General features: G+C 53.6%; 2 protein-coding genes across 4 annotated transcripts in view; both read left to right on the top strand.

Annotated features, from left to right (window-relative positions):
- The window catches only part of COL5A1 (collagen type V alpha 1 chain), a 172,514-nt gene extending 168,864 nt beyond the window's left edge, over positions 1-3,650 (top strand). For all 3 annotated transcript variants that reach the window (XM_087418824.1, XM_087418823.1, XM_087418822.1), the window contains one exon: positions 1,003-3,650. In XM_087418824.1, coding sequence (XP_087274950.1) covers positions 1,003-1,149 — 147 coding nt within the window. In that variant the 3' untranslated portion in view covers positions 1,150-3,650. The remainder of the gene's footprint in view (positions 1-1,002) is intronic.
- A 14,967-nt stretch (positions 3,651-18,617) lies between these two features.
- On the top strand, positions 18,618-26,221 carry LOC101387118 (ficolin-2-like). Its single transcript, XM_014782307.2, has 9 exons — positions 18,618-18,711; positions 20,432-20,545; positions 21,172-21,225; positions 21,632-21,667; positions 22,573-22,605; positions 23,101-23,228; positions 23,705-23,834; positions 24,728-24,862; positions 25,983-26,221. Exons 1-9 carry the CDS (start codon positions 18,618-18,620, stop codon positions 26,219-26,221), a joined length of 963 nt encoding a protein of 320 aa, XP_014637793.2.
- Positions 26,222-27,253: the final 1,032 nt, after the last annotated feature.

Here is a 27,253-nt window from a genome sequence, read left to right as displayed (position 1 = left end):
CGAGAGGTGCTGCCCTCCTCCCTCCATCCTCCCGTTACCAGGGATTGGGTGGTGGAGGGAGACCCTCCCGGGGGCCAGATCCAGCTGAGGGTGCAGCTCTGGCCTCTGGTGAAGGGGAGAGAGCCGCTTGTCCAGGACAGGTGGGCAGGTGGGCGTCTATGACCATTCACGATCGCCGACATCAGAGACCCCCGTCTTGGGGGCAGTTGGTGGGAGGGCGGGGCCGATTTAGCCTCACAAGTGTCCTGACCGCTCAGAGCCAAGGTTGGGGGGCTTTCCAGACCAGGGCAGTCTTGCACCTTCACTCCCCATATTCTGGGAGACATGGCCTGGCAGGGGCACAAGGACACCTCTCCTGGGACAGTTCTGTCACCTTTCTGAGACTCACTCCCCTAGTCAGTAAGGTGGGGCTTGCGTCCTGCCCCCAGGGTTGAGCTGAGGGCGAAATGAGACGTTCTTCCCTGTGCTATCCCTGGCCCTCTGTGCCTCAGTTTACCCAGGACTCCTGTGGAGTAGGTGGTGTAGGGTTCCCCCCTCTTCTCGCACTTGTGAACATGGAACCCTCTTACTTCTGAGTGTGATCCCGCCTGCTGATTGCCAAGGGCAGGCCGGCAACAGCGGTGCTATCTTGGAATTCTTAATTTTTGCACAAGGAGCCCCGATTTGGACCTTGCAGTGGAGCCCACGGTCCTGGCGGGGCTTCTTTGGGTAAATCCCTGTGGTGAGATAGGAGGTGTCCCAGCTGGCGGCGGGGAGTGGGCTCCAGTGGGCTGCGGCCGCTCTGTCTCAGCCCCTGTGGGAGGATGAAATGGGACGTCGTGGGGAGGAGCTGCCTGCTCTGGTCTGGCACATCTTCTCCTCCCACCGGCCCAAAGGAACGGGGGCCAACCCGTGGCCTCCGTGGCTCATCACACGCTGGGTGGGGTGTGCTTGGTGATCGGTTATCCCGAGAGCCCCCCCCCGCCCCCGTTCTTACCGATGTCCCCTCTCTCCCCTCCCCAGACAAGAAAAGGGTATCAGAAGACCGTGGTGGAGATCGACACCCCCAAGGTGGAGCAAGTACCCATCGTGGACATAATGTTCAACGACTTCGGAGAAGCGTCACAGAAATTCGGATTTGAAGTGGGGCCGGCTTGCTTCCTGGGCTAGGAGCCGCGAACCCGGCCCCCAAGAGCAACCTCGTGACCTCAGCACGCCGTCTGTGGGTGTCCTGGACAGTGAAGGCCCCTCGTCCCTCCCCCGCCCTCGTCTGCGCCTCGGCACCGCGCCGTGCCAGACCCCCAACCCAGAGAGAGCAAAGGGAACGAGCCGTGTCCCCCACCCCGGAGCCGAATCACATGACCTAGACGTCCCACAGCAGCTCCGCCCCGAATGCCGCCCCGTTCCGTTCCGTCTACACCGCACTCCACAGGGAAGGAACGGGGCCGCACTTCTTGGCCCCGAGCTTGCCCGTCGCGTTCATGGAGTGTTCGAGGGGCCGGGGGTGGGGCTGCAGTACTTGGAGATCACTTTTTTTTTTCAGTTCAACTTGAAGATGTGTGTTTCCCCTGACCTTCAAAAAAATGTTCTGAGGCAAGCCTTGTAAACGTCATCCACCCTGCCAGGGCCTCATTCTCAACATGATCCATTCACAGGCCAAATGTCATTCTGCTTGTGCCTTTCCGATGGATTAAAGGTGCTTTTGTTTTTGTCAGTTTTAAGTAAATATTTGTATTGTATTGTCATAAATGTTCAGTGTCCCTGACTTTCAATCATGCATGTAAACCCAGCCTCAGGCCCACTGGGAGAATGGGCCATGGCGTCCACTCTGGGGTGCAGTCCAGTTCTGCCTCGAAAGGGGGAGCCCCACCCCACCGTGGTGGAGAACATGCAGCAAATTGGAAATTTACCCAGGGCAGCAAGAATTCACGCCGCCACTTAAAAAGCAAGCGCCAGTGCCCCTTTACAGACAACTTTTTGATTAGCTCTGGATATTTTTTTTTTTAATGGGGAGGAAAAAAAGGATTTTGTACTTTGCCTTTTCTACATGCACTTAGATGAAAACGCAGGCTTAAATTAATTTTAATTGCTTCCTTTTTCCATTTGTCTTCCTGCAGCGCCTGATGGGAGAATGTCCAGGGCAGGGACCCCGCATTTTCTGTAGATGATAATTAAATGAAAATTGGTGCTTATTTTTACATTTCTCTTTTGTGGTGCTATCTGTTTTAAGATCTCCTTGAAGGCGACACTGGGGGTACCTGGCCGTGCCTCATTCTCCCACCTTTCTCGATCCAGGTTTTTACCAAGGACGTTAAGATAAATGCACGTCGCCTTCCTTCCCACCGGCCCACTCGCTCTTGCACCCCTAGATTGCGGTGAGGCCGCCTCAAAGCCCATCACCAGTATTAGGTCGCCCTTCTGTGATTTGAAAACACACACACACAAAGTACAAAGACGCTTCCCGCGTTGTCCATGGTGTAACAATGGCAGGTTGTATTCGGTGGCTGAATGTTTGTGGTGCTAATTTCTGTGTTTGTTCCAAGAACTGAACTGAGGCCGCGTGTGCTGGGCTGCCTTGGACGTGGCTTCAGCAGACAGAGAAATGTGCAATGAACTCGGAGTCTCTCGGGGGCTACCAGCAGCGCTTCTTTCCCATGTAAACAATTTGGATTTCCATCTGCAAACATCCTGGGCTCGGGTCTCAGCCACCCTGGAGCTCGGGGCCGGCCTGGCTCCATCTGGGAATTGTTCCTTCTCCTTGAGCGAGGGCAAGGGGCTGCCCTCTGTGGGCGGAGGAACCGAGGGGCCAACAAGGAAAGGCCAACCCTTTACTGTGAAAAGCTGCCCTGGTGCGATGCCCTTTCCTTCCACGACGGGAGAAGCAAGTTGGGTCCCCAGGGCCCTCGGGAGGAGCTGTGACAAGTCACAGTACTGGTGCTGCCCTCCACCCACCCCACCCCGTCGGAACGTGGTTCCAGCTCAGGAAACCACAGCAAAGCAACCCAGGAGCAACACCACCCACAAGGATTTCCCTCATTCCCGTGGAAACTACGTCTTGTTCTTGCCAAAGAAAGTCTGGCTTCGAGATTCTCTCCAACCAGGATGCCAGCGTGTGCCAACGACTTTAACCTTCATCTCTTCAAAAGAAAAGCCATATCCGAGGATGCCCCGGTGCCCTGTGGGTTTTGTCTAGGTCATGTGATTCTGTTTTGATTCTCACCCCTCTGAGTTCTCCTCCTCTTCTGTCTTCTTTCTCCGTTGGTCCCCTCAAAGCTGTTGCAATTTGTACTGAAGTCAAAACGTGTCCCGTTCTCCCCAAACCACTTAGCTACGGTATATTGCAATAAAATTACTTCTTATATTTGCAGAAATTCTTTTGGCGTAATTTTATTTTTTTCCTCCTAATATATATAATTGGACACATGTGGAAAGAAAAGAAAAAGAAAACAGTAAACAGAAAACCTATGGTAAAAAGATTCTAGGACATTAGGCCCTTTAAAAGAGAATGTCGGATGACCTCTTGTACATTTCCCAAAAATCCAATAGACATATTCCTAAGTTTTAACTGTAATGTGCAGGAAAGGGTGTTTTAAAATATTTTAAACCTGTGTAAACAGAGGAATAATTGTAATAGTTTTTCAATAAATCGAGTTTACTGTTTCCACCGTGAACAGATGTGATTGGCTGTCTTCTTAAGTGTGACCAGGGCCTTCCCCTTGTCGACGCAAATAATCCATAATCAATCTATAAATCAAAAATTGGGATGAGTTTATTATGAGCCAAATTTGAGGACGATATAGCCCGGGGCCTTCCTTCCCCAAGGAAGGAAGGGCACGAAAGAAGTGGAGTGAACAGAGCGTTTATGTACCGTCAAAGAGCATGTATCACATAGGATTGCAATGTCCCTTTTACAATAGTCACGAGATTGCCCTGCCAGATTACCCCAGCGGCACAGCGATTGATGGACACAGCAGGTAGCAGGTCTGCTGTCTCCATGGGTGCTACTGGTGGCAGGTCTGTTGTCTCGAGCTGGGTGGTCACAGGATGAACGCAGCAATCAAATCCTAGCCCAGGGAGAAATGCTTATCCTTAAGGAAATGCCAGTGTGGGGGAAGATGCATCCTTATCTTACGGACATTTGTTCTTGTCTTTGGGACATGTTAATTGCTTAAAGCAGATGCACAATGAATGTTCAGAGGCTACAGGCCCCTTTTGGAAAAACAAGGTCAGGCCGAATTAGTTTTACAAACGGCTTCCTCATATGCTCCAATATGTTCTATTGCTTGCCGTTTATTTATCAGCCTGCAGTGAGCCCATGTGTGAACCCAATCACAGGACAGTGGAAGCTCTCAATCCCTGGCAGTGGTCACAGAGACAGGAAGGAAGGCATCGCCTGGGCCGTCCTCCCAGGGAACACTTCCCTGGGAAGCAGTGGCAGCCGGCCTGCCTGCGGACAGAGCTGTTCCCTGGGGTGCGTTAGGACGTGGTCAGGCGCCAGCCGGAGAGGCTTCCTGGAGGAGTTTCCACCACTCTTGGGCGTCCAGATGCTGACGGTGTGTGGGGCTCACTCTCACCCTGGGCAGTTGGCACCCTGGGGAGCCATGTTCTCTCTGCTGTCCAGCCGCATAGGGGGATGGTGCTTCCAGGCCCCTTGTGGGACTGGGTGGGGCGTGGGGCTCGTCCCAGCCAATGACCCTGAGCAGAAGTGACGCGTGCCTCTTCCACTCTGAAGCAGTGGTTCCCTCTTGTGCGTCCCCGCCATGTCCCACAGAGCAGCTGCATCCCCAGCGGGCTCCCAGAGGGAGTCCCCGCCAACCTGCTCTGAACTTGCAGGTGGCGTGAGCGAGAAACGTTTTTGTTGCTTTACGCCACTGATAGCAGGGTTGTTGGTTACTGCAGCACAGCCTAGAGCAGTGGTTGTCAAGGTGTGGTCCCTGCAGCAGCAACGGCGTCATCGTAACGAGATGCAAATTCCTGGGCCCCCCTCTGTGGACCTGCTGAGTCCCACACTGCGGGGGACGCCCGTAATCTGCGTTTTGGCAAGGCCTCCAGGGCATTCCGGAGCAGGCTCAGGGCTGAGATCTGCTGGCCTCGGCGATCCGAGCGAGCTAGCACAGTGAAACTGGAACTAGGAGCTGCTTTGACAACAACCACGACGTGAACGGCGGCAGTGCCGCTGATGTCAGGGGGTGGGAGCTGGAGCCGTCCTCGCTTGTCCCTGTCACCGGGGCAAAGCATTTGGTCAGATTGTCGTCTGCCACCTGTGGGAGCTTGCAGGCAGGTGGTGAGCTGATCACGGGGAGCCCGGGGGAAGAGGTCGGAGCCAGAAGGATGTGACGCAGGCTGGCTGCTCTTGACTGCGCTCGGCAAGGCGTTACGCGGAAGAGAGAAGCTCTGGACGGACCGGCCAGGAATGAAAGGGAACCGAGTCACAGATGCCAGGACTTTCAGGGCCGTAAGGGACAACCAACCGTTTCTCAATATCACATTGAGAAATGTTTTGAGGGACAGATGCCAATCAAACCTCAGCTATCGCGGGTGTGAGCTATCGCGGGTGTGAGCTATCGCGGGTGTGAGCTATCGCGGGTGTGAGCTATCGCGGGTGTGAGCGGCGCGTCCATTGCTTAAAACCTTGGCATGGATCACAGCGGCACCTAATAAATGCTTAGAACCTCTAAGGTGTGGCTCTCCCGTCAAAGCTGATCAGGTCTGACGGCTGCTGCAGTGAAGTTGGGAGGGATGGAGAGGTAGGCCGGAGGGTGCGAGCTGTGGGCCTGAGTCGCCGGCACAGGGAGCCAGCTGAACTCCAGCAGGCCGACCTTTCTGAGAGAGGCGTCCTGCAGAGAGGGCTGCCAGCCTGGCCCGGAGGACTCCGTGGCCGTCAGGCCCTGGAGCCATTCTAGGAGCAGTGCCCCGCGGCTGTGGGCAGGGAGGCCTGGGGAGAGGAGAGGCCGGCCTCCGCCTCCTTGGAGGCAGGTGCTGTGAACTCAACCTCAAAGGTGAGCAGACTGAGACCCCGGAAAGGGGAGGGGGGAGGGTAGCAATTGAGACCGTGGGGTCCTGAGTGAGACCCACCTGGGGCAAGGCCCTGCAGAGCCCCCCACTTCTCTGGGCATCTTTCCTCATCCTTGAAACGTGGCTAATGAAAGCGCCTGCCCGTAGGCTGGGCTGGAGGACAAGAGCCCAAAGGTGCCTGCACAGCCCACAGCCTGGATGCACGTGTGCATCCCCGGAGGTTGGAGCAGAGAGGCTGGACCCCCTGCGATGCTCTCCTGGCCCCAGGGCCCTCATTCCCCTGCACCCACTGTCATGTCCCCGATGACTCGTCGCCAAGCATCGAGAGCCGCCCACACCGGGCTGGGACTTCTGCAGAAGTCAGTTGAGACACGCCACCTGGCCTTTGCTCCCAGTCTTGGAAATGACGGTGGCCCAGCCCAGGGCTCGGCTGCGGAGGGGGTGCGTATCGGCAGCTCACAGAGTCTGTCTTGGGGGGCCTGGATGAGAGTGTGCGTGGAACCGTCCCCAGGGGCTGGGCGATAGCTGTCTGTTGCAGCATCCCTGGACGGCTGCGGGGCCTTCCTGGAGGAGGGAGAACACGTCTCCACAAAGAGAAAGGAGGTCATTGTTCGCCACCTGGAGCTGGAGTTAACGCAAGATTGCCGTGTTGGAAAAGACGTCCGCAGTCCGCCTTAGCACTGCTGCCCTCCATCCTAGGGTGTCCTTGGAGTGGCAGAGAGCAAGGAGGGAGGGAAGGAAGGCACGGAGGGAGGGAAGAAAGAAGGAAGACGTGTGTGCACACCAGCTTGGTGTAGGGGCCAGGGGGCTTTGCCAAGAGGCCTCTGTCTCTGCAGAGCCAGGGTTGCAGGTGTCCCTCCATATCTGCCAGGGCCCTTGGCCTCCAGGAGCTGAGCCTGATCCCAGCCTGCCTTGGGGCAGTGCCTCCATTTGGAGAGAAGATGGGCATGGAGACGCCTGTCTGTCTCAGCCGACCCCCCCAGCTGGGGCCCAGGAGGGCTGGCATCCTACATATCTCTTCGTCCAGGACAGGCTGGTGGCTGAGCAGTGGCTGAGCCCAGGAGAGCCGGTTCATCACCCGTCCTGCTGGGAGAGTCCCCCGTCTTCTTAGGGGTGAGGAGGGAGGGAGGAAGGGGCAGTGTCAGCTCTGGGGGCTTATCCTTGGGGGAAGAACTCCTGCAGGAAGCATGCCCCCCCCAGTCTGCCTTCCTTGCCCTAACCTCCCCCTTCCGCCCCCAAAAGTTCTGCCACCAAGCATTCATTCATTCATCACTCAATGACAATGTATTGACTGCCTGCTCTGTGCCAGACACTGGCACCCGGCAAAGGGGTGACAAGCACCTCAAATGGATACGATTTAGAAGTGCTGGTATCCAAACGTGGTAACGTGGAAACGTGGAACCAGGAGAGAGCAGAGCCTGACGACGCGTGGCAGGACTCGGCACACTACCACACCCAGCCCTGAGGACGGCGCACGGGGCCCGCAGACCCCGATGTGGTGGATGTTTGTCTCTGAGCAGTGGGCCGGGGGATGAGAAGGACTGGCTTACTTCACCACGGGCCCCTCTCCCCACGTGCCCCGCAGCCCCATCCTGACCTGCCCGCAGCGTGAGAAGGGATGTTGCTCCACCAACAGAATTCCTCTGGATAAACCCGCGCAGGAACACAGCCTGAGACCCCAGCGTGGCCGGGTCTCCAGTAGGTCCCAAGGCCTGGAAGACCCCACCTTTTGGCCCAGTTCTGCGGCCATTCTTATCACTCACTGAGCCCAAAGAAGCTGACAGGGGCTGGTGGGAGCTGGGGCTCGTCTCACGCTTGTGGCCTGCAGGCTGGGAAGATTTGCGGGACAGCCTTGCTCGACCCAGGCTGGGTGTGACGACCCACCAGCCTCTCTGGACAGTGGGGTCTGTTTTTGTGCCCCAGCCAGGAAAGTTTCACTTTCCAGTAATGTCCCCGGAGTAAATACTTCAACAAAAGCCACATAAACAAAACATCCTGCTTTTTTTTTTTTTTTCCTTCAATTGACAAATGGATATCACGTAGACTGGGGAGAAGGCCAATTCCCAGGCATATGTTGGGAACTGACATGTTTGACAGTGCAAGAATCTTGCTACCCTTTGGGACTTTCTCAAATTCATTTTAAAACTAGAAACCACTAGACTGAGAGGCCTTAATGGTTAGGACTATTTAAAAGACTCTAACTATGGGAGTGTTGGTTCGCAAACTGGCCCCCGTACACGGAGGGCAGGGAGAGACCGAAGAAAGTGACAGACCACTCCAGATGGGTCGGTGGCAGGTGTAACAAGCAGGGGAAGTTATTTATGAGGCTTGTCTTGGACGCTGCAAGACAAGTAGTTCTCCGCACCCACCTGCCAGAATCTTAAAATTTATACGGAGACCTTACCGGGGTTCAGTCACGTCTACTGTCCAGATGGTCTCGACAACACCTTACTCTCTCAAGGCTACCTCCTTGGAACAGCTCCCACTGTGGGAATGGTAGGCAGAGTACATTCCAAGGACAGGGGATGGGGTGAGGAGCCTCCGATTGCCCAAGTCCAGCTCTCAGGTCAACTAGGGTCACATCCTCTTGAGTACCTCCTCCAACACTCCATGCCTTGTGACCGGCTCTCACACTCTCACATGCCCCCTCCTTCTGCAATGCACTCTGCAGTGTGGTCGGCGTGGGGTTTCACCAGCATGGAGGCGTCTTGTTTGGCAGCTACCTGGCTGCCTGGGAGGCAGATGCCACAGCAACGATACAGACACATGCCAGAGAAAACACAGATTAAGATAATGATTCCCCAAATAAGTAACAATTTTTTTCCACTGAGATCCCCTTGATCTGAACCACTGATTTACCAAGTCCCCCAGGCAGGGGGCTGGGTCCCTCAGGGTGTTCACTTGTGTCCTCATAGGATTTAATAAAGATGATACTTTAGCCGACTCATCGGGTGTGAACACACAACACTGTTTGGATAATGGCACAGGTACCTCCTTGTAAGGCAGTGACAGTGTCCAAGGTCATCCTATTTTGGAGGACAGCTTTTCTCATTAGAGATTTCAATGTTTGGTGGGGACAAGCTTTGTCGGCTATTGTTTAAGGCTTGCTGGGTGAATTTAGTGAGGGCTTCTATGTGTGCTATGACATCCTCCAGGCCAATGGAGGGAACAAAGATGGCAGCCAAATGATGGTACCAGTGAAAAACAGAATGTGCCCATCTGGCCTTGGGTAGAGGGAGGTTGGCAGCTTTAGGAACTTGACCTGGTTGTGTACCCCATACATGTTGGCCAGGGGAGGCAGTACTGTCAGGCATGAGGAGAGAATCTGGGGGTGGAATATGCCAGAAGAGGACCCCACCTTCTTCACTGTCAGTGTGTTCCATTCCAGGTATAGTGCATTTCCACAGGTCCAGCTTGGCCACAGGACAACTGGATCCCAGTGTGAATTGAGTAGCTCCCCCTCACCCAGGGGTGCAAAGCAACTCACCCATCCTGGTGGGACATCTCATGGCAAATTCCAGCAGATAATGCCTCTCCCAGGTGTGAGGGGCTTGGTGTTCTCAACAGCAGAGCACGGTGATCCACGGTGAGAGTTGGGGCCATGGCTGTGTCCCGTGGCTGCCACACCTTTATGGTGTTGGGTGCAGGGGTCCCCAGTCTAGCACATGGGGCAACAGGCCCTACTGGTCGATCACTCAAATGCATTAAAGCCTGGGATGTACTTTAGTCCACCCAGCCAAGGTGGTTTTCCCTGTCAGTAATTTAATCTGCTGCTTTGATATTCCATTCTTCCTTTCTACCAACCCTGCTGCCTGTGGGTTATGGGGGAGACGGAACCTCCATCAATGTCATGTTCTTTTGTCTGTCTTGCACATCACGGCCTTTGAAATGTGACCCCCGTACACTGTCTATTTGATAAGGGAATCTGTGCATAGTACTCAGCTTCTCTGATCCCCTAAAGGTGGCAGCCTGGTCTGTGGTTTGACAGGAAGAAGGTTGGGTCAAACCAGAGGCAGTGTCCACACAAACCAAGGTATATTTAGAACCCTCACTCGGAAGGAGGGGGCCAATGCTACTCCCTCACTGGTTGGGAACTCAGATGGATGGCCCTGGATTCCTTTGGCAGTTGCCTTGGGTGTTGTTTAGAACACACAGGCGTACTGTGACTGCATCAACCAAGTCACTGTATTTCAAGGGCAATCGGCGTCCTTGGCAATACACCATCCCACCCGGGCACTGCGGTGGCCACTCTTCCTATGCACCCAATCTCCTACATCTACTGAAGGGTCAGGTGCTGGGGCTGGCACCCAGGCTGGGGCAACAGCTTCCTGATTGCCAGCGCATGTCAGCGCCTTATGAACTGGGACGTGGAAGACAGTGTGGACTGCCTCAGGCTCTGGCAGGTGGACCCAAATGTCTTTCCACATATCCTGACCCCCCCTCAAGGGCTTACTCATGATCATCCACCCCTGAGCTTCCCATTGTCCAAGCCATAGGGCTTGGATCTCTTTATAATAGCCCAACCGTCAGTGCAAAGGGTTAATGGCCAGGGCTCATGAACAACCACCAGCCAAACCACTCTGAGTTCAGCCCACTGGCTGCTGTGGCTCGTTCTCCTTCCAGGCATCTGTATACCAGGCATCAGCGGGAATTTCCCACACTCCCTCTCTACAGGCTGCAGGGACCACCTTTGGAATAGAGGTGGGGGCATGGGGAGCATCTACCTACTCTACAGGGCCTAGTAGCACCCACGTTTCTGGAGACAGTGTGCTGGTGGACAGGGTGCTCCTCTGCTGTAAACAGTCTTGCCACTTAGTCCAAGTGGGAGTTTGAGCCGTGGAAGAGGTGGGTCAATGGAATGTATTCTCAGCACACCCCTTGATTGGAAGGGAATTGCTTACCATGATATGCCCTTACTTTGTGAGAGCCTCTACCTAGAGCAGTGTTATCTACACTGCTAGGAGCTGTTGCTCTCTGGTGGTATATTGGGTTTCTGCCCCCTTCCAGAGCTGGAATCAAAATCCTAGGGATACTCTCTCCTCCTGTTGTCTCTGCCCCGGTACCTGATCCATCCCTTCCAGAGTCACAGACACATCTAACTCAAATGGCAGCCCTGCTTGGGAGATGCCGGAGCTTTAATCTCTTCACTAGTATTTTTGCCTTCTCAAAGGCAGCTTGCTGCTCTGATCCCTAGTCTCACATGTGCCCTTTCTTTACTAGGTGCTGTAAGGGACAGAGGAACTGTGCCAGGTGGGGAATAAAAGTCCTCCAAAACCCCAAAATCCCTAAAAAGGTTTCCATCTCTTTCATGTTACTAGAGTTTGGACAGGCTTGCACCTTATCAATCACAGCTTCTGGAATAACATACATCTTACCCAACCAAATGACTCCCAAAAACTTTAGGGTGGGGCCTGGGCCTTGAATTTTCTGTGAGTTCACCACCCATCCTCTCCCTTTCAGATGTTCCAGCAAAGTCTGCAGAGTGTCCTGCAGCAGAGGCAAGTCGTCACATGTCGACATTGTATCAATGCAATGGGCCCATTTACGGACGCGGGGAAGGAGAACAGGGACAGGTCTTGGGCTACTGTGCCATGACATGCAGTGAGGCTGTGCAGGTAGCCTTGGGGAAGCACTTGAAAGGGGCATTATTGCCCCTCCCACATGAAGGCCAATTGATCTTAGTCATCAGAAACCTGTACTTGTCAGAGCCTTTCCATGAATCTCCTTGAAGACAAAGCACTTTTGCAGAAACACGTTTGCAAAAGCATCAGAGTATAACAATAACCGTCTGTAAATGACAAAAGGCTTTAAAATGGCCGTGGTTAAAGATCTGAGGAGAGTTCGTTATAATGCAATTGACAAATTTAGTTATTTCTGTGACATACATTTGAAAATTATGGCTGGTAACATTATACTAGGACATACCAGGTTTTTAGAAATTTCATACAAATACACCCTAAAGAAAGTTTAGCGTCACTTCTTATTTGACCATGCTTCCCATGAAATTTAACATATCAAATGAGCCTGATTAGTTTATCATCTCTCTGTTATAAGGAGAGAGAACACATCTTTTGAGATGCTCTAGGGGCCCTCTGGAAAATCCCAAAATTAGTTCAAGGTCAACAAGACTTCATTTAGAATTTGATTTTGGGAAAGTTTGTCAAAAACATCAAAAGGTTTAAAATACTTGATTAAAAAGGATCATAGGTCACTGTGAAACAATACTTAGTTATCTATTTCAGCAAAGTGACAATTGAAGACTTCCCAGGCAAATACAGAAAGTTACATAGTTGTAAAAACCCCTAGCTCTTTTCATAGAGAAGACTCAGTTTTCTTAAGTAATCAAAGAGCTGATAAAGACAACATGATGCACAGGAAATTATTTTGATAAAACATAGAATCTTTGTTTTCTAGGCAGATTACTTAAAAGGTAGCAAAAAACCTTTCACAATTTTATCAAGAACAGAACAATAGTCCAAGAAAACTTTGTCCTTTTAGCAGAGGAAAGAAAGATGAAGTTTCAGTTTTATTACATGAGTATATTATTGATACTAAAGCTTATATTTTTTCTTTAATCCAATCAAATAGAGCTCTTTTACAAAATAATTTTGGCAACGCCCTCTGCGGGTAGAAAAACATCACATATACATAGCATATATCCATAGACATACATAAAGATACAGATAGACACAAACAGAGACCCCATACCTTTCATTCCAAAACTTTAGCTGCGGATCAAGTACAACTCACTAGCTTATAAAACAGTTGAATCCAAATGTGTCTCTGGCAGATGGAACAAGTTAAGTTTACTCACTCTCATGGCTAAAGCTTTTTACTAATATTTATAGAGAAAATTTTTAAGATATGTATCTGCCCTTGATGAGTAATCTTTTGAAGGCTGTGGACTAGATTTTGGGCCATTGAGCTTCTACAGCAGTCTGTATTTTGAAAAGCCTCATCTCCCTTTTTTCCCTCCAGTCTCTGTGGACAGTGTTTTTGTTATCTCCTGGGGTGTATACATTTCAAAGACACAATAATATTTACAACTTCAAGGGACAGAGAAAGAATGAAAGTTTTCTCCTAGGAGTTTCGGGGTGTATTTCTAGGGTAATTGCTATTTAAAATTTCCATCTGTAGGCTGGCCCAGTGGCGTAGCAGTTAAGTTAGCACACTCCTCTTCGGCAGCCCAGGGTTCACAGGTTTGGATCCCAGGCACAGACCTATGCACCGCTTATCAAGCCATGCTGTGGCGGGCATTCCATATAAAGTAGAGGAAGATGGGCACGGATGTTAGCCCAGGGCTGATCTTCCTCACCAAAGGAAAAAAAGAATTTCCCTTTGTATTAGGGGTCAGGCTGCTTGGGGCACTCTGTCCATTTCATGTCAATCACCACAACATCCTCCCCTTTCTCCTCCTCACTTTCCAGGAGGTCCCACCTCTAGCATCCTAATCAGGCTTTGTCACAATCACTCAGACCCTAATCTGCAGCAGCTTCTGCCCTCCTAGCTTTGCAAAATGGCATGCTAGAGTCTCTAACTTATTATTCTGCTCTCCCACCTTGTCTGCCAGCCTTGAAGCTAGCAGAGTAGTGGACACCACTCATCCTTCTATAACTCAGCTCTTCTTCCAACTTTCCAAATGTAGCTTCAGCCTCTAGCTGGGCATCGGTGGCCAGCCGAACTGCCCACAGTGGAGGCCAGCCCCCTGTGCAGCCATGCATTTCCCTTCTTTGTCGCAGTGCACTATGCACAGTTTCCCAAACAAGCGCATTCAAGCAGCCGGCATTTTGGGGGCATCCCCGGATTCACGTTGCAGTCCACAAGCATCTAACATACGGGACACCCCTCCCCACATAGAGGTCAATGGCCTAAGCAGTCAATGACCAGTGGCCACCCATTTTTCCCATGGTTGCCTCTTTCTCAAGGCCCACTTCTTCAGTCTCCTGGCTGGCTCACCAATTGTGAGGGTAGGGAGGGTAGGAAGAGACGGAAGAAAGAATCAGGCCACTCCAGATTGGTAGGTGGCGGGTGTAATAATCAAGGGAACTTATTTACAAGGCTTGTCTTGGGCAGCCATAGGGCAAGTAGATCTCCATACTTGCCCAACAGAATCTTAAAAGTTTATCTAGAAGCCTTACCTGGGATCAGCCACGTGTGCCATCCAGATGGTCTCAGCAACACCTTACTCTCTCAAGGCTGCATCCTTGGAATAGCTCCCACTGAGGGAACAGTGGGCAGAGTGCCCATTCCAAGCACAGGGTAAGGAGTACCTGATTGCGCAGGTCCGGCTGGCAGGTCTGCCAGTGGTCACGTCCTCTCCATGACCTCCTCCACAAGGATGAAAGTTAATGAGTGGAAAAACATGCACTACACAAAGAGTTACCTTGAACAATGCACTCTGAATAGCTTCCGCCCATTGTCCTGTGTGCTCAGCAACACCTGTTTCCCTCCCTGGAGTCACACACAGGCTGCCTTCCCCAGTGTCCCTGGTGGTCAGGCAGGGCCGCAGTACAGGGCTGGCCAAAGGAAAATGGGTGAGAGAACAGGAGGCACAGCACCACCAGGCCTGATCCCTGTTCTGCTCGCGTTGACTGGAGTGAAGATGACGCTCAGGAGAAGAGCCACTTGTGGAAGGAGGCAGACACATGCTGGAGGAGTTGAGGGTCCTGGAGTCCCTGCTGGGAGAAGAGGGGCCGGCAGGGAGCACCCATGTTGGACTGTTATGACTACTACATGTGAAGTCACAGAGATTTCAGGTTTTACCTATTTCAGTCTGATTAACTATGAATAATACACTCTGCTTATATTTGCTTTGTAGTGCACATTGCTTTCTCAAATTATATCACATCATATCATATTATTATTAACGATTTGTGTCTACTTGTTCATTTCCTGTCTTCCCTCAACAGAACAGGTGCCAAGAATGCAGGGACCTGCCTGCTGTGTTTCCCACTGTGTCACGGGGCACGGCCCAGTGCCTGGCACATCGCAGATGCTTATTCAACACCCCTCTTCTCTCTTACTTGGGAAGCCAGTAAAATTGGAAGCCGAGTCCCCTGTGTATTGGCCCAGAGAATGCTTATAGAGTTTCAACAGTCACAGAATTATGAAATTCTGAAGCAAGGATAGCCCCCCAGGTGCAAGGCAGCCGATGGCAGGGCTTTAATTTTTGGTCATCGTCCCTCAGTCGATCCTTCCCTTACCGTGTGCACGACCTGTCAGCTCTAGCGGGGAACCTCCCCAGGGGAGCTGGGAATGTCTGATTCCTGTGCAAGGGTAGACAGGTAAGGGTTGTGCGGTGGGAGAGCACTGGACCAGGAGCCTGAGCATGGCTATCTAAGCCCCTCACCTTGGGGGTGGGGACCTGCACCAGGAGCCAGAGTGAGGAGGAGGATGGAAGGGAGGCAGGGGGCAAGGGCGTGGGCATTCTATGGACCTCTGGGGAGCCCAGCTCTAAGCCTGCTCATCACTAACAGGCTGCATGGCCCCCAGGCAGCCTCCTTCCTTCCCTGGGCCTCAGTTTCCCCATTGCTAACAGGAGATGCCCTCAAAGGCACAGCTGTGAACAGTACCTGAATCTTGCGATGTGCGTTTGTTTTTCCTTCATGGTGTTTTATACCTACATTGTATTTCCTTTCTTGCACAGAGAATATTACTCAGCATGTGACTATATTTTAAATTAATTCAAATGTAATTTGTTCATTTATTAAAATTACAACTTGAAAAGTCCAGGGCTTCCTTAAGCCTTTATGTTTGGTGCATAACCTTATTCTATACATAGGGAAGTTTTAGTCACTCTATTTATAAAGGGCCTATGATGCTTGGTCCATTCACCGACTTACTTCATTTAACAGCTTTAAACATTTTAATTGCATTTACAAAATGAATATATTCAACTTTGTGTTTTAGCTTTTCAGTTGTCTATCTTTAACAAAATTTCTGAGTATAAGCTAGATTTTAGAAATCTTATAATGTAAACATAAAACTGTGATGAACCTAGGGGTCTCTGAACTGCTCCAAAACTATAAATGTTATTGCACAAAAATGAGGTTCTCTTGCCTAATGTGCATTAAAAAAGCCGATTACTACGGCATCAGCTTTTGGGAAAAGAAATCAGGTTTTTTGAGAGATTGGTCTGCAAGGAGACAGGGCCATGTGCTCTCAGATCCGTCTGCCAGATCCAAGGCTTAGGGCACAATTTGTGGGATGAAGGGCGGAGCAGTCTGAAGTGTGGAGATAGATGATTGGAGGTGAGGAGAATGAGGTCATTGAGGTCATGGATAATCTTCACAAGCGCAGTCAAGCTCCACGCCTCTTCGTAGGATGCATGTTCACAAAATGGCGGCATTACCATGACTGAGGGTGGAGTTTTTAGCTCCTTAACATCAAAAAGATCACTTATCTGGCATTTGCACAGGCCCAGCTGATGGGCTGGTGGTCTCAACCAGCCTCAACTGGACAAGGGGTCTCAGCTCCTGAAAAACCACTCTTAATTACTCTGTTGATAAGATGGAGTCAGTGAACTGATCCTAGAGGGCCCGTGTTTACACAAACACAGCAAGATTTCCACGTAAAATCACTAACTCATTCCACTACTCAAGTTCATGTTTTTAATTGGATTATTAGGTTGTTACTCTAATAGGCCAAATTCTCATAAATATTGCCCATACTCACAATGCCAAATTGACACAGATTTCTTTGTGCTGAGATAGTGATACTGTCAATTTTAGTATCTCTACCTGTCCACGCTCAGTGGGAAGCTCCCACCCTCATACCGTAGAAGGCCAATCCCCGCTCACACAGTTCAGACTGCTAAGGACCACGGGATCCAGGCAGGATGTGGTGGCTTCCAGCCTCAGCTCTGAGGGGTCCCACGTGTGTTTGCCTGCCCCCAACTTTCAGAGAAGGTCCACAAGGGAGGCCACATCCCTGGGTTCCGCACATGCCTAGGGATCCTGCCTCTCCCAGCCCACTTCACCCCATGATGGGGTGTGGCCCCTCCCCGGGTCATGAGAAGTTCGAGTTGAGGGTAGCAGAACACACCACCCCAAGATATGCCGCTTTGGTATATTGACTGTTGTGAGCTTAGGCACTTGGAAAACAGCAGATGCAGGAAGAAGCTTCCTCCGAACTCCCTCATCTGCCTAAAGACTGATCCTCTGAAAGGAGCTCAGGTATCATCCTCTCCCAGGAGTTTCATGAACCAGAAGACCAACTCGTCACAGGAGAAGAGTCTAGAAGTCCACACCACACCCAGACACACTGTCACCAACTATCACACCTCCATCTGTTCTTCCAAGGCCCAGCCACCCCTCCTAAAGCCATGTCCTCTCCCGTAAGAGGCCTGCACCCTCCCCTTCCCCTATCAAGATGGTATTTAGTCCTGAATTCTGAGCCTCCACGGGGAGTTACTCATTTCCCCTGGCATCTCCCATGTGTGCACGAGGTTGGCGTGTTAATACACTTCTTTGTTTCTCTCTTGTTAATCCATCTCACGGTACAAGGGTCTCAGCTCAGAACTCTGCGGGCAGAGGGAGGATTATTTCCTCCCCTGTAAGGTAAAGGCCTTTGAACAGCTGTATTTTTGGCCCACACTGCTCATGGACACTGAAATGTCTCCCAGGGAACCTAGACTCTCACATGATGGTGTCTGACTCAGGGTCGTGATTCTAACACCATACCTGTACAGGGGCCGCAGGCAGGTGGGTTTGGGGGCACAGACCTGCCACCTCTGTCTCTGCCTGGACTCGACCCAGGGTGAGAGCTTGCTTCAGGATTCAGCTCTTCTCTAAGATGTGGAAAAAGCATTGAGAAGGCTTATTCAGCCTCTTCCCTTCCTGGGGTGGGAGTCAAATGGCTCCTGGGGACGATTTAATGCCGTCTCCTCCTCCACTCTGCGCCACCCCAGCCTAAAGCCGCTGCAGCCTCATTCCCAGTGTGCTCTCTTTGCAGTTCTGGCTGGACTGGCCCTTGTCAACAGGCCAGGGCACCACCCCGTCTGTGATGCTCCTGGTCTGGCGACCCCCACTCCTCTCCCACTGTGGGTGCACGGTGGTCAGAGGCCAAGCCCCTGCACACCGGCCCGGGGAAATCTCCACCTGCAGACACTCTCTTCTCCTCTCCCCACCTCTCTAACCATCCTAGACCAACCTCCCCTGGGGAAGGTTCTAAACTTCTGTAGACTTGAAGCTCATTAAACGCAAATGAATCCCTCAGGCGCTGGTTCTGCGAAGGCTGCCGTCCTGGGAAGGCCTCAGGGTGTTGTCCAGGCAGAGCTGGGTAATGAGGGGCGTGGCTGGGCTTTACCTAAAGACACAAGCAGGCAGGTTGGCCCTTCCCCACGCAGGGCCTTGGGGAGCCTTTCGCTGGGAACAAAGTGTCCTTGCTGAGGGGAAGTGAGGCCCATTACAGAGGAAGCATCTGAGTAGGACGCTCATTAAGCAGGATGTGGGGCCCTGGAAAAGAACATTCTCTGAGGCTGTCTCCACCTCCAGTGGGTGCCACAAGCCTGAAGGAGGAAGTGACCGTCCCCACTGGGGATGGGAAATAGAGCCAGAGGTTACAGTGGGTGGCCGCAGCCCTATAAGAGCGGAGGAGCCCCTTCAGCAACAAAGCCCAGAGCAATGGAGGGGAGCAGAGCGGCCGCGGCCACAGAGCTCACTGTCCTGGCCGTGGCCATCCTGTGCATCGTGGCCTTGATTGCCGACAACTGTCCCGGTGAGTCAGACGCCAGGCGTGTAGGACCTGACAACGATCAGGTCTGAAGGCTGACAGCCTCTGCTCACTGACCACTTATAGTACCAGGCCCTGTGCTGAACCCTGCGCAATCGTCCTTTTGTTGTGGCGTGTTTCAGCATCCTTTTTCAAAAGCGGAGACTGAAGCAAAGGAAATCCATGCAACCTAACCCAGAGGGTGTGGGCGTTACTCCGAAATCAGACTGGCTAGGCCCAAACCCTGACCTGGACTGTCTGCAGGGGGACCTCAGACTCCTCTGGGCCCAGAGTCCCTGTGGAGGGCACTCATCAGAGTCTCTTCCACAGGTTGTACGCGGGGGCAGAGGGCATGGAGGGTGCCGCCGGGTCGGATTTCATGCCGTTGTCTCTCGTTCTGGGAGACGGCCAGAGACCTCACACCCAGCGCTGTAGGACCTTTGGTCTGGGGTCTGTCAGGCCCTAGGGACAGGCAGTTCCCACGGTGTCCCTGAGGTGGTACAGCTAGGTGACATTGTCACCACGGGCTCTGGACCTCCTTCCCTTGCCCAGTGGCTCTCACCTGTGGCTCCACCCCACCCCACCCCACCCCACCCTGGGGGAAGGTTCTGGCTTCTTGACCTCACTGGAGGGTGTCGACCTAATCCAGGAATAGGCGCAGCTTCCGAGGGTCTTAGTGGGCACTACGGTTATAGCACGGTTAGGCGGGACCGGGTAAAATCACCTATACTACCTTACTGCAGAGAAAGGCCTGGAATGAGCGAGGAAGGAAACATACACACACGGGCCTCTTCGCTGGTAACATAGATGAGTTACTATTCTTTCCTAAATGTGTCTTACTTTCTAACTTGTCTAAAGTTTCCAAGTATTCTTTGTTAATGAGCAAAATTTAAGCAAATTAAAAAAATGAAATCTGCGTCGGTTCTGACCAGTGAGGACCGGGTGAGGATGGACCAATGTACAAAAGACGGGCAGGTGCCCCTGTCCCCAGCGAGGCATCGCTTTGTTCCATATATTCTAAGTTGTCTCTCAGGAGGATGTTTTAGTTTTATAAAAAGCACAATTAAAATATTTTTTCAAAAAGTAAATAAATCCCTGGTTCCAGTTCGGCCGGAGCTCGCTCTTGTCCTTGGGTCAAACACGTCCCCTCTCCAGGGGACCTACAGGGACCCCTTCCAGCTCAGGAATCCCTGGGTCACAGGCCCAAGGTCTGAGGGTGAAAATGCTATGTTGACCCCAATTCCCCACGTTTCTTATAAATATTTATTGGTATTATTCATTGGAAGTACCCACTTTTATGAAGCTCTTCTTAAATGCTGTGAATTACACTAAGATTTGTTAAATTTGCATCGTCTGGTCTAATCCTCTCCACAGCCTACTCCTGTCCCTCTTGGCAGCCCAGGGGACAGAAGCCCAGAGGGGTGGAGTGACTTGCCCGGGGACACACAGCACTGAGGGGCTGGGTTCCCCTCGGGCAGGGCGGACTCCGAGGCCAGGGCTCTGCCCTGCGTCACCTCCCCACCTGACCAGCGCCCAGCAGAGGCGGGAGAGCCTCGCTGCCAGGCTGACTGTCCAGCTGAGGCAGGTGACGCTGGCCATGGCCATCTGCCCAGGCCCGAGGTCACTGCGGGGCAGATGCCCTCAGATAGGGCAGCCTGTCGCCGGCTCTGTGGGGCCCTCAGGCCCAGGACGAGCGCCCTGACTGGCACTTTGTGCTTCTCCGCAGAGGTGAAGTTGGTGGGTCTGGAGGGCTCCGACAAGCTCACCATTCTCCGGGGCTGCCCGGGGATGCCCGGGGCCACGGGGCCCAAGGGAGAGACAGGCGCCACTGGAGGGAGAGGTACGTGCTCTGGGTTGGGGGGTGCACTGAGTTCTTGCTCTTCTCAAACGAGACCTCAAGTTGGGCAACACCCCCCTCGGTTCCCAGGTCGGGAGCTTGGGTCTCGTCCCTGCTCGGAGCCAGTACCAGAAGCCGACCGCCCAGGCCCAGCGGGGCTTCTGAAATTCCCATAGAGGGAACTGGTCTCTTAATTACCCAATGAGCTCTCAGTGTGTGTATTTTGGCAGAAAATGTGGTTTCTAGCCCAGACCTGCCCCTGATATGTGGACACCAGCAAGAATGGACTTCTGTGTCCCTCTGTAGTCTCCCCTGAACTCTGGGGCTGGAAGTCCCCAGGGATCGACTTCCAATGGGGACGCTGTGGCCATGGAAAATAGGAAATGTTCCCCTGTCCTCCCACCCGTGAAGGGAGGGCTGGGACTCGAACCCCTGGTTCTCTGGGAGGCACTCCTGGTCTCCAGGTCCTGGCTTCTACCCTGGTCCAAGGTCCCCTTCCTTCTGGTTCCTGAGGGTCCGACCCAGGGTTGCCACCTCAACAAGACCACCAGAGGCAGTGATTCCCAAGGCGGGTTTTCAGGTCCCTGGGTCTGGGAGTCTTGCTCAATGATGTGTGCTGGGATTTGCAGGAGAACAAGGCCCCTCCAGAGCTCCCGGGAAGACAGGACCACCTGGGTACAAAGGTGACAGCCTGATGACGCGTGAAGACCCCTAAGCAGGACCGCCAGACCTGGCCGCGGGAAAAGAGGGGAGGGCGCTTCTGGGCTGTCATATGTGTCATTTCTAAGACGCCAACCCCGGCCCCAAACAGGACACGCACCTCAACCTGGGCCTGGGTCTGTGGGCAGAGAGCCCAAGTTGCCCAGGGCGGGAACTCCCACCACAACCCAGCACTGATTTCTGAAGAATCTTGGCCATCAGAGCAGGGGTCGCTCTACCCCTTTACCTGCCCCCCGCCTCTGACCTCACTCCAGCCACGGGAGGAGTTTGGGGACAGGATGAGTTCTTCTCTGGCTGACCGGGCATTTTGGGCCTGAGCCGTGTCATGTCCCTGTGGGGGGCTGTGCTGACCCCTCTCTCTCTCTCCAGGAGACCAAGGGGAGAAGGGCACTCGTGGAGAGAAAGGTGAGCCCATTCTGCTGGCCCAGGGTGACTTGGCCGACATTGTCCAGAAGGCGAGGTTCCAGTGCTTGGAGCATTGGCTGGGGGGATGGGAGGCCAGTTCCCTCCTCTAAGGTGGAGGTGGCCTGGGGGTTGTGGGATGGGGGTCCACACACCCCTCCAAGCTGGTCCCAGCCCCATCTCTCCTGCCTGGGCCTCAGACCCCTGAGCAGGACCCTGTCCTGCCCGCTCCTGAATTCTGCTCCTGAAGTTGTTGTAAATATGAGGCAATGTTTAAAAATCTAAGGTCAGCCAGAAGTGGCAGACAGTATTAGCAAAACCTCTGTTCAGAGATGTAAATACATAATATATATGTAAATATAAATATGTATATGAATATTATATATTTATTGGCTTATATATAATTTATAAAATATTTTCTGGTGTATTTCCTTGCAAAATATTCAGAAAAATCAGAGAACTGTGCACCAAGAAATGCAGCCCCCCGAATCATCCCTCATTTAACCTGAGAATATTTACACTCCAAAACCCCAGGTTCAATTGCACACCGTGTCTAAATATGTAAAATGCTCGTATGATGTCCAGACCCCAAATAGTAGCCCCCCTTAATCCCATGTCCACCAACAGAGACAGGCTGTTCTGGACCCTGCAGAGGAGGCCCCCTCTCTTTGGCACAGGGCAGCCAGAGAAGTGGGCAATTAATAAAAACCTAGTGACTCAGTTTCCCCCAGGAGCACAGGAGGGACCACAGTCACCCCAGGCAGCCAGGGTCAGGGTGGCTTTTCTGGAGGGTAACCATGATCACCCTGGAAAGAGCTAGAAAGTGTTCTATTTTCTGCTCTGTGTTGGGGGACAAGAGGTTGTACTTCCCGCCTCCAATGCCTGTCTGTCTGTCTATCCCTCTTCAGGAGAGCCTTGGGAACCTGAGAATTGTCAAACAGGTGGGTGACGGGCCCCGCCCCTTACGCCAGCCTGGCCCCGACCTACTGGGAGCACTGGTCTGGAGCCCGGCTGAACCCAGGCCCCCATGCAGGCCAGCAGACCAGAGGCTCTGCCTGTCCCTTCCTCTGCAGTAGCCAATTGCACAGGCCAGTGGTCAGCCTGGCCACCTGTCACCTCCCTTAAGAAGGACCAGGAATGACATTCCTAGTCTCATGCCGTGGAAATATTAGAGTGAACCCCAAAGACCCAGTGGTCTCCCACCCCCGCAGGGACTAAGGTGGGGGCAGCCCAGGAGGTGGGGCCAGCCAGGTGGCCTGGGCTTGGCCATCACAACTGGGTGGCCTTGGGGGGCTACAGCTCTGTCCCGGGCCTCAGAGTCCTCCGCCCATGCAGATGCCCACTGTCCCTGCTTCTCCCTCCCCGCCCCCTCCCACTGCCCCCACCCTGCCCGGGGCTCCCTGTCCTGGCATCCATTTCCCGGGTTCCACCCCCAGGACCCCGGAGCTGCAAGGAGCTGCTCACCAGGGGGCACTCTCTGAGTGGCTGGCACACCATCTACCTGCCCGACTGCCGGCCCCTGACTGTGCTGTGTGACATGCACACAGACGGCGGGGGGTGGACCGTGAGTGTCGGGGTCTCAGAAATGGCCGTGTGTCCTTGGGCGGAGGTGGGAATCTCACAGACCAGGTTCTACACCTGGCAGGAGAATTCTCTCTCTCTGGCCTTCGTGAAATTATCTATGCCCCTCAGTCCCAGGCTGACCCCTGCCTTTCACTGAGGACGGGGAGAATCAGAAATGTTGGTGGGGTGGTGAAGCCACGTGAGAAGGAGTCCAGGCCGTGGGGTGAGGCCGAGAGGGAGCCCACTACTCTCCAGCTGTGTGGCTTTGGGCTTGTCGCCTACCCTCTCTGAGCCTCCACGTCCTCCTTCGTCACATGTGGGCACCCTTCTGACAGCCCCCGGGGTCTGCGATGAGGCCCACATGGCCATGCGGTGGCAGTGGGCCCGTGATGCTCTGTGAACTACAAATACTCTCCCACGTATGGCTGAGGTGCCCCTGTGCTGCCCCGGTCTCCTGAGCCCTCTCGTGCTCCTCAGGTTTTCCAGCGGAGGAGCGATGGCTCCGTGGACTTCTTCCGAGACTGGGCCGCGTACAAGCAGGGCTTCGGCAGCCAGCTGGGGGAGTTCTGGCTGGGGAACGACAACATCCACGCCCTGACTGCCCAGGGTAGGGCCAACGCCGGGAGCTCTGGTGGTCTCGGGGCCCTGAAATCCACACGCCCTGACCTCAGACTTGGGCCACCTGGAACAGAAGACCCTGCCCCTCTACCCCCAGGCGGTTAACTCTGAGAGCAGGAAGTGTTACTGTGCCAGCCTGGAAGATGCGTGCCTTGCCGTCATCTCTCAGAACATGGGGGTCGGAGAACTTGATGGACTGTGGGGAGAAGACTTCTTCCAACCATGGGCTCCTGGCAGCTTGGAACGCCAGACAGGAGGGACAGAGAGGCCATCGGGGTTCGGGCCCCACCCCGAGCGTTAATTCCACGTCCCACTATATCTCCTTCCCTAAAGCCGCCAGCTCGGGGAAGAGAGTCTTGTCTCACACCCTGGTCCTCTGTCCACCCAAGCAGGCCAACTCTGCACGGGTCTGGAGTGAGGATGGCATCTTTACTTTCCAGCTTACCTGCCCAGAGTGTCAGCTTGTCGCTGATCCTGGGGAGACCGCAAAATTGTCCATCTTTCCTCTTCCCCAGAACCACATGACCCTCTCCTAAGACATCCATTCAAGTGTGCACAGACCCTACCCAGAAAAAGGAAAGACAAAGCAGTTCCTACACCGGGCTGTGAGTGAGGTCCAGGAAAATGTGTATTGTTGAAGTAGCGTACTGTTGCCTTCCGTCAGGTGAACATGAGCAGGGGGCTTCAGGTGCAGCAGAAGGGCCCATGGGACACGGGTTTCCACAGTCCCAATATAATCAAGGACTTCCTATATGAACTTGAGGAAACTTCCCTTTGGATGCCAAGTTCAGACATCACCTAAAAACTGACCCAAATTCCTACCTGCGATGCCTGGAGGCAGAGGGTCTCTTCTGCTGGCAGCTTAAAATCTTTCCCCAACAGGAACCAGTGAGCTCCGGGTAGACCTTGTGGACTTTCAGGGCAACCACCAATTTGCCAAGTACCAGTCATTCAAGATAGCGAACGAGACAGAGAAGTACAAGCTGATCCTGGGAGATTTTGTCACGGGCAACGCAGGTGAGAGTCTGCATGGGGCAGAGTGGCCTGGGCTCCAGAGCCAGATTGGGGAAGCAGAGAGAACCTGCCTGGTCTTCTGGCTCTGTCTCCCCTGGGTGACCCTGGGCTGGGGGCCTCTTGTCTCTGAGCCCCGGCCTCTCCATCTGTAAACACAGACACGAATATCTGCATCTCTGTGTAGCATGGGGACCAGGGACATAATCAGTCACCGCTCACAGGGCCGTGTCTGCAGAACAGTGAGCTGTCTGTGAGTGGGGCCTGGGGTTCCTGACCCTCATCCCTGCTGACACCTGGAATAGGACGGTCACATCACACAGGGCCTCAGAGCCCTGTTCCCAAACTGTGTTCCACGGAACACGAGCCCTGTGGGATGTTCTTTGCCAAAGGGACTTTCTGGTCACATGATTTGGAGAAGCTTTTCCTATAGAGCATCCTCTTGGGAACCCCCATTGTTCACTGAAGGCGCTGAGAACTGCTACAGCATGATCCTGTTTAACTGTTGACCCCAGAGCTGCAGAGAGCAGGGCACCCCCGGGGGCATCAGATAATGGGGGTCTCCGAGTGTGTGCACCCCTTCGACACACCTGACCTCACTTGAGCCTTCCCAGGGAGGCACAGGGCAGGGCCCACCATCCCCATACTGAAGGTGGCAAAGCTGAGGCTCACGGGGGGAAACTGCAGGAGCCAGAGGTGAGCTTCATGCCCAGGACTGAAGATGGAGCAGGGGCCCCCAGATGAGGGCCATGCTGTCCCCACCGGGGACACCAGGGCGACCCGGGGATGGAGGAAGAAGCCCAGAGGAGAGGAGCAGGCTAGGGGCAGGGAGGGACTTCAGGGGAGAGAACGGGTCCTGACGGTCTTGGGGGAGCCGGGAGGAGACAGGTGATGGTTGGAGGAGGAGGCCATGCGCTGTGGGGAAGGGGTGCTGGCCCAGGAGCAGGTCATGGACCTTCTGCTCCCTCTCCCCGCCACACCCAGGCAGGCTCTCCATCCCCAGAGCCCAGCTGCCTCTCTCAAGTGTGGGGGCCCCTAACTAGGAGCAGGAGGCAGGAGCAGGGCAGGGCCTCCTGATGGCAGGGCCTTTCCTGGCACCAACACCACCCTGTTTCCTCCCGGGCAGGAGATTCTCTGACAGCCCACAAGGATCGGTTCTTCTCCACTAAAGACCAAGACAACGACCTGACTTCTTCAAACTGTGCAGAGCTGTACAAGGGGGCCTGGTGGTACAACAGTTGTCACTCATCCAACCTGAACGGCCGCTACCTCCCCAACCAGAGCACCGACCAAAGTGTCACCTGGAGTTCTGGGAAAGTCTCTTATAGCTACAAGGTGTCGGAGATGAAGGTGCGGCCCACCTAGCCCTGGCGGCCGCCCTGGAGCCTCTCTGATCAGGTCCTTCCACACGCCATGGCGGGAGGGAGATCTCGGGCCCGAGCCCTCACCAGGCAGGGAACCGGGCCTCTGGATCACTGTCCTCATGAATGGAAGGGCTTCATCCTGGTCCCTGGCCAGGAGCCTCTCAGCTTTGTGCCTGTGACCGACTTCACCCTCTTTCCCATCTGGGAGGATGAGAGTGACTGTCACACTACGTCTTGCCAGCAACCCATATTCTCAACAAAGACATTTGCTTACTCGATAGGAAGACGTGGGATGCCGTGTCATCTGCATTGCTCTGATCCCTGCTCATGTCCCTATGTCTGTTCATCTGTCCACACCTCCCTGCGACTTGGCACTGCAGGTGCCCATTTGGCTGAGGAAGTTTCTGATGGTCTCAGACAGGAGTCAGCAGAGCAGGGCCCGTGGGCCCTGTGTGCCAATAAAGTTTTATTGCTTCCCTCTCATCTGTGGCTGCTTCCTGTTATCCTTGGCAATTTTCAAGCTGCAGGCAGAGCAGAGGAGGAGACAGAGATCGTATGACCACAAGGCCTAAGATCTTTACTAGTCAGCCCTTTAAGAAAGTGCCTGCTGACCCCTGGCTCAGAGATGAAGTGGCCTGTCCAGGTCCTTGCTTCTCGGCCCCAGCTCTCCCCACTAATGCACACTGCCCAGGCTCCTGGGTTTCCGGGGCCTCACTCGACACATCCTCAGACATCTTACAAAGGGTGATCGCACGCCTGTGACACCTGCACCAAAAATAAAACTAAAATGAAACAAGGCGGCGGGGGTGGCTGCTCTGAGCTCCCCAGGAGAGGGGAAAGTCTCCGCTTCGCTGCAAGTGTCCGGTGCGTAGCTGCCCCCAGCAGAGCCAGCACAGACGTGGAGAGGGAGAGACGCCCTTGTGCCAGGCAGGCCATCTCTGAGAGGTGAAAGCGGCCTGAGCTGGGGAACTTGTGTCCGCTGAGGAGGGTACCCAGCACTCTCGCCCTGCCGCCCCCCACCTGCCCCGAGAGA

The sequence above is a fragment of the Ceratotherium simum genome, chromosome 29, assembly GCF_057802395.1.
Source record: "Ceratotherium simum simum isolate JZ-2026a chromosome 29, ASM5780239v1, whole genome shotgun sequence".
Classification (NCBI taxonomy): domain Eukaryota; kingdom Metazoa; phylum Chordata; class Mammalia; order Perissodactyla; family Rhinocerotidae; genus Ceratotherium; species Ceratotherium simum.
The sequence above is the reverse complement of the archived record's forward strand: the minus strand, read 5'-3'. Positions and strand labels throughout refer to the sequence as shown.

Bases quoted from the DNA above. Each gene is read 5' to 3' on its own strand.
- LOC101387118 (XM_014782307.2), top strand. From the start codon at position 18,618: ATGGAGGGGAGCAGAGCGGCCGCGGCCACAGAGCTCACTGTCCTGGCC. The intron at 20,546-21,171 runs GTACGTGCTCTG...TGGGATTTGCAG, and splicing joins AGGCGCCACTGGAGGGAGAG to GAGAACAAGGCCCCTCCAGA. The intron at 24,863-25,982 runs GTGAGAGTCTGC...CCTCCCGGGCAG, and splicing joins TTTTGTCACGGGCAACGCAG to GAGATTCTCTGACAGCCCAC.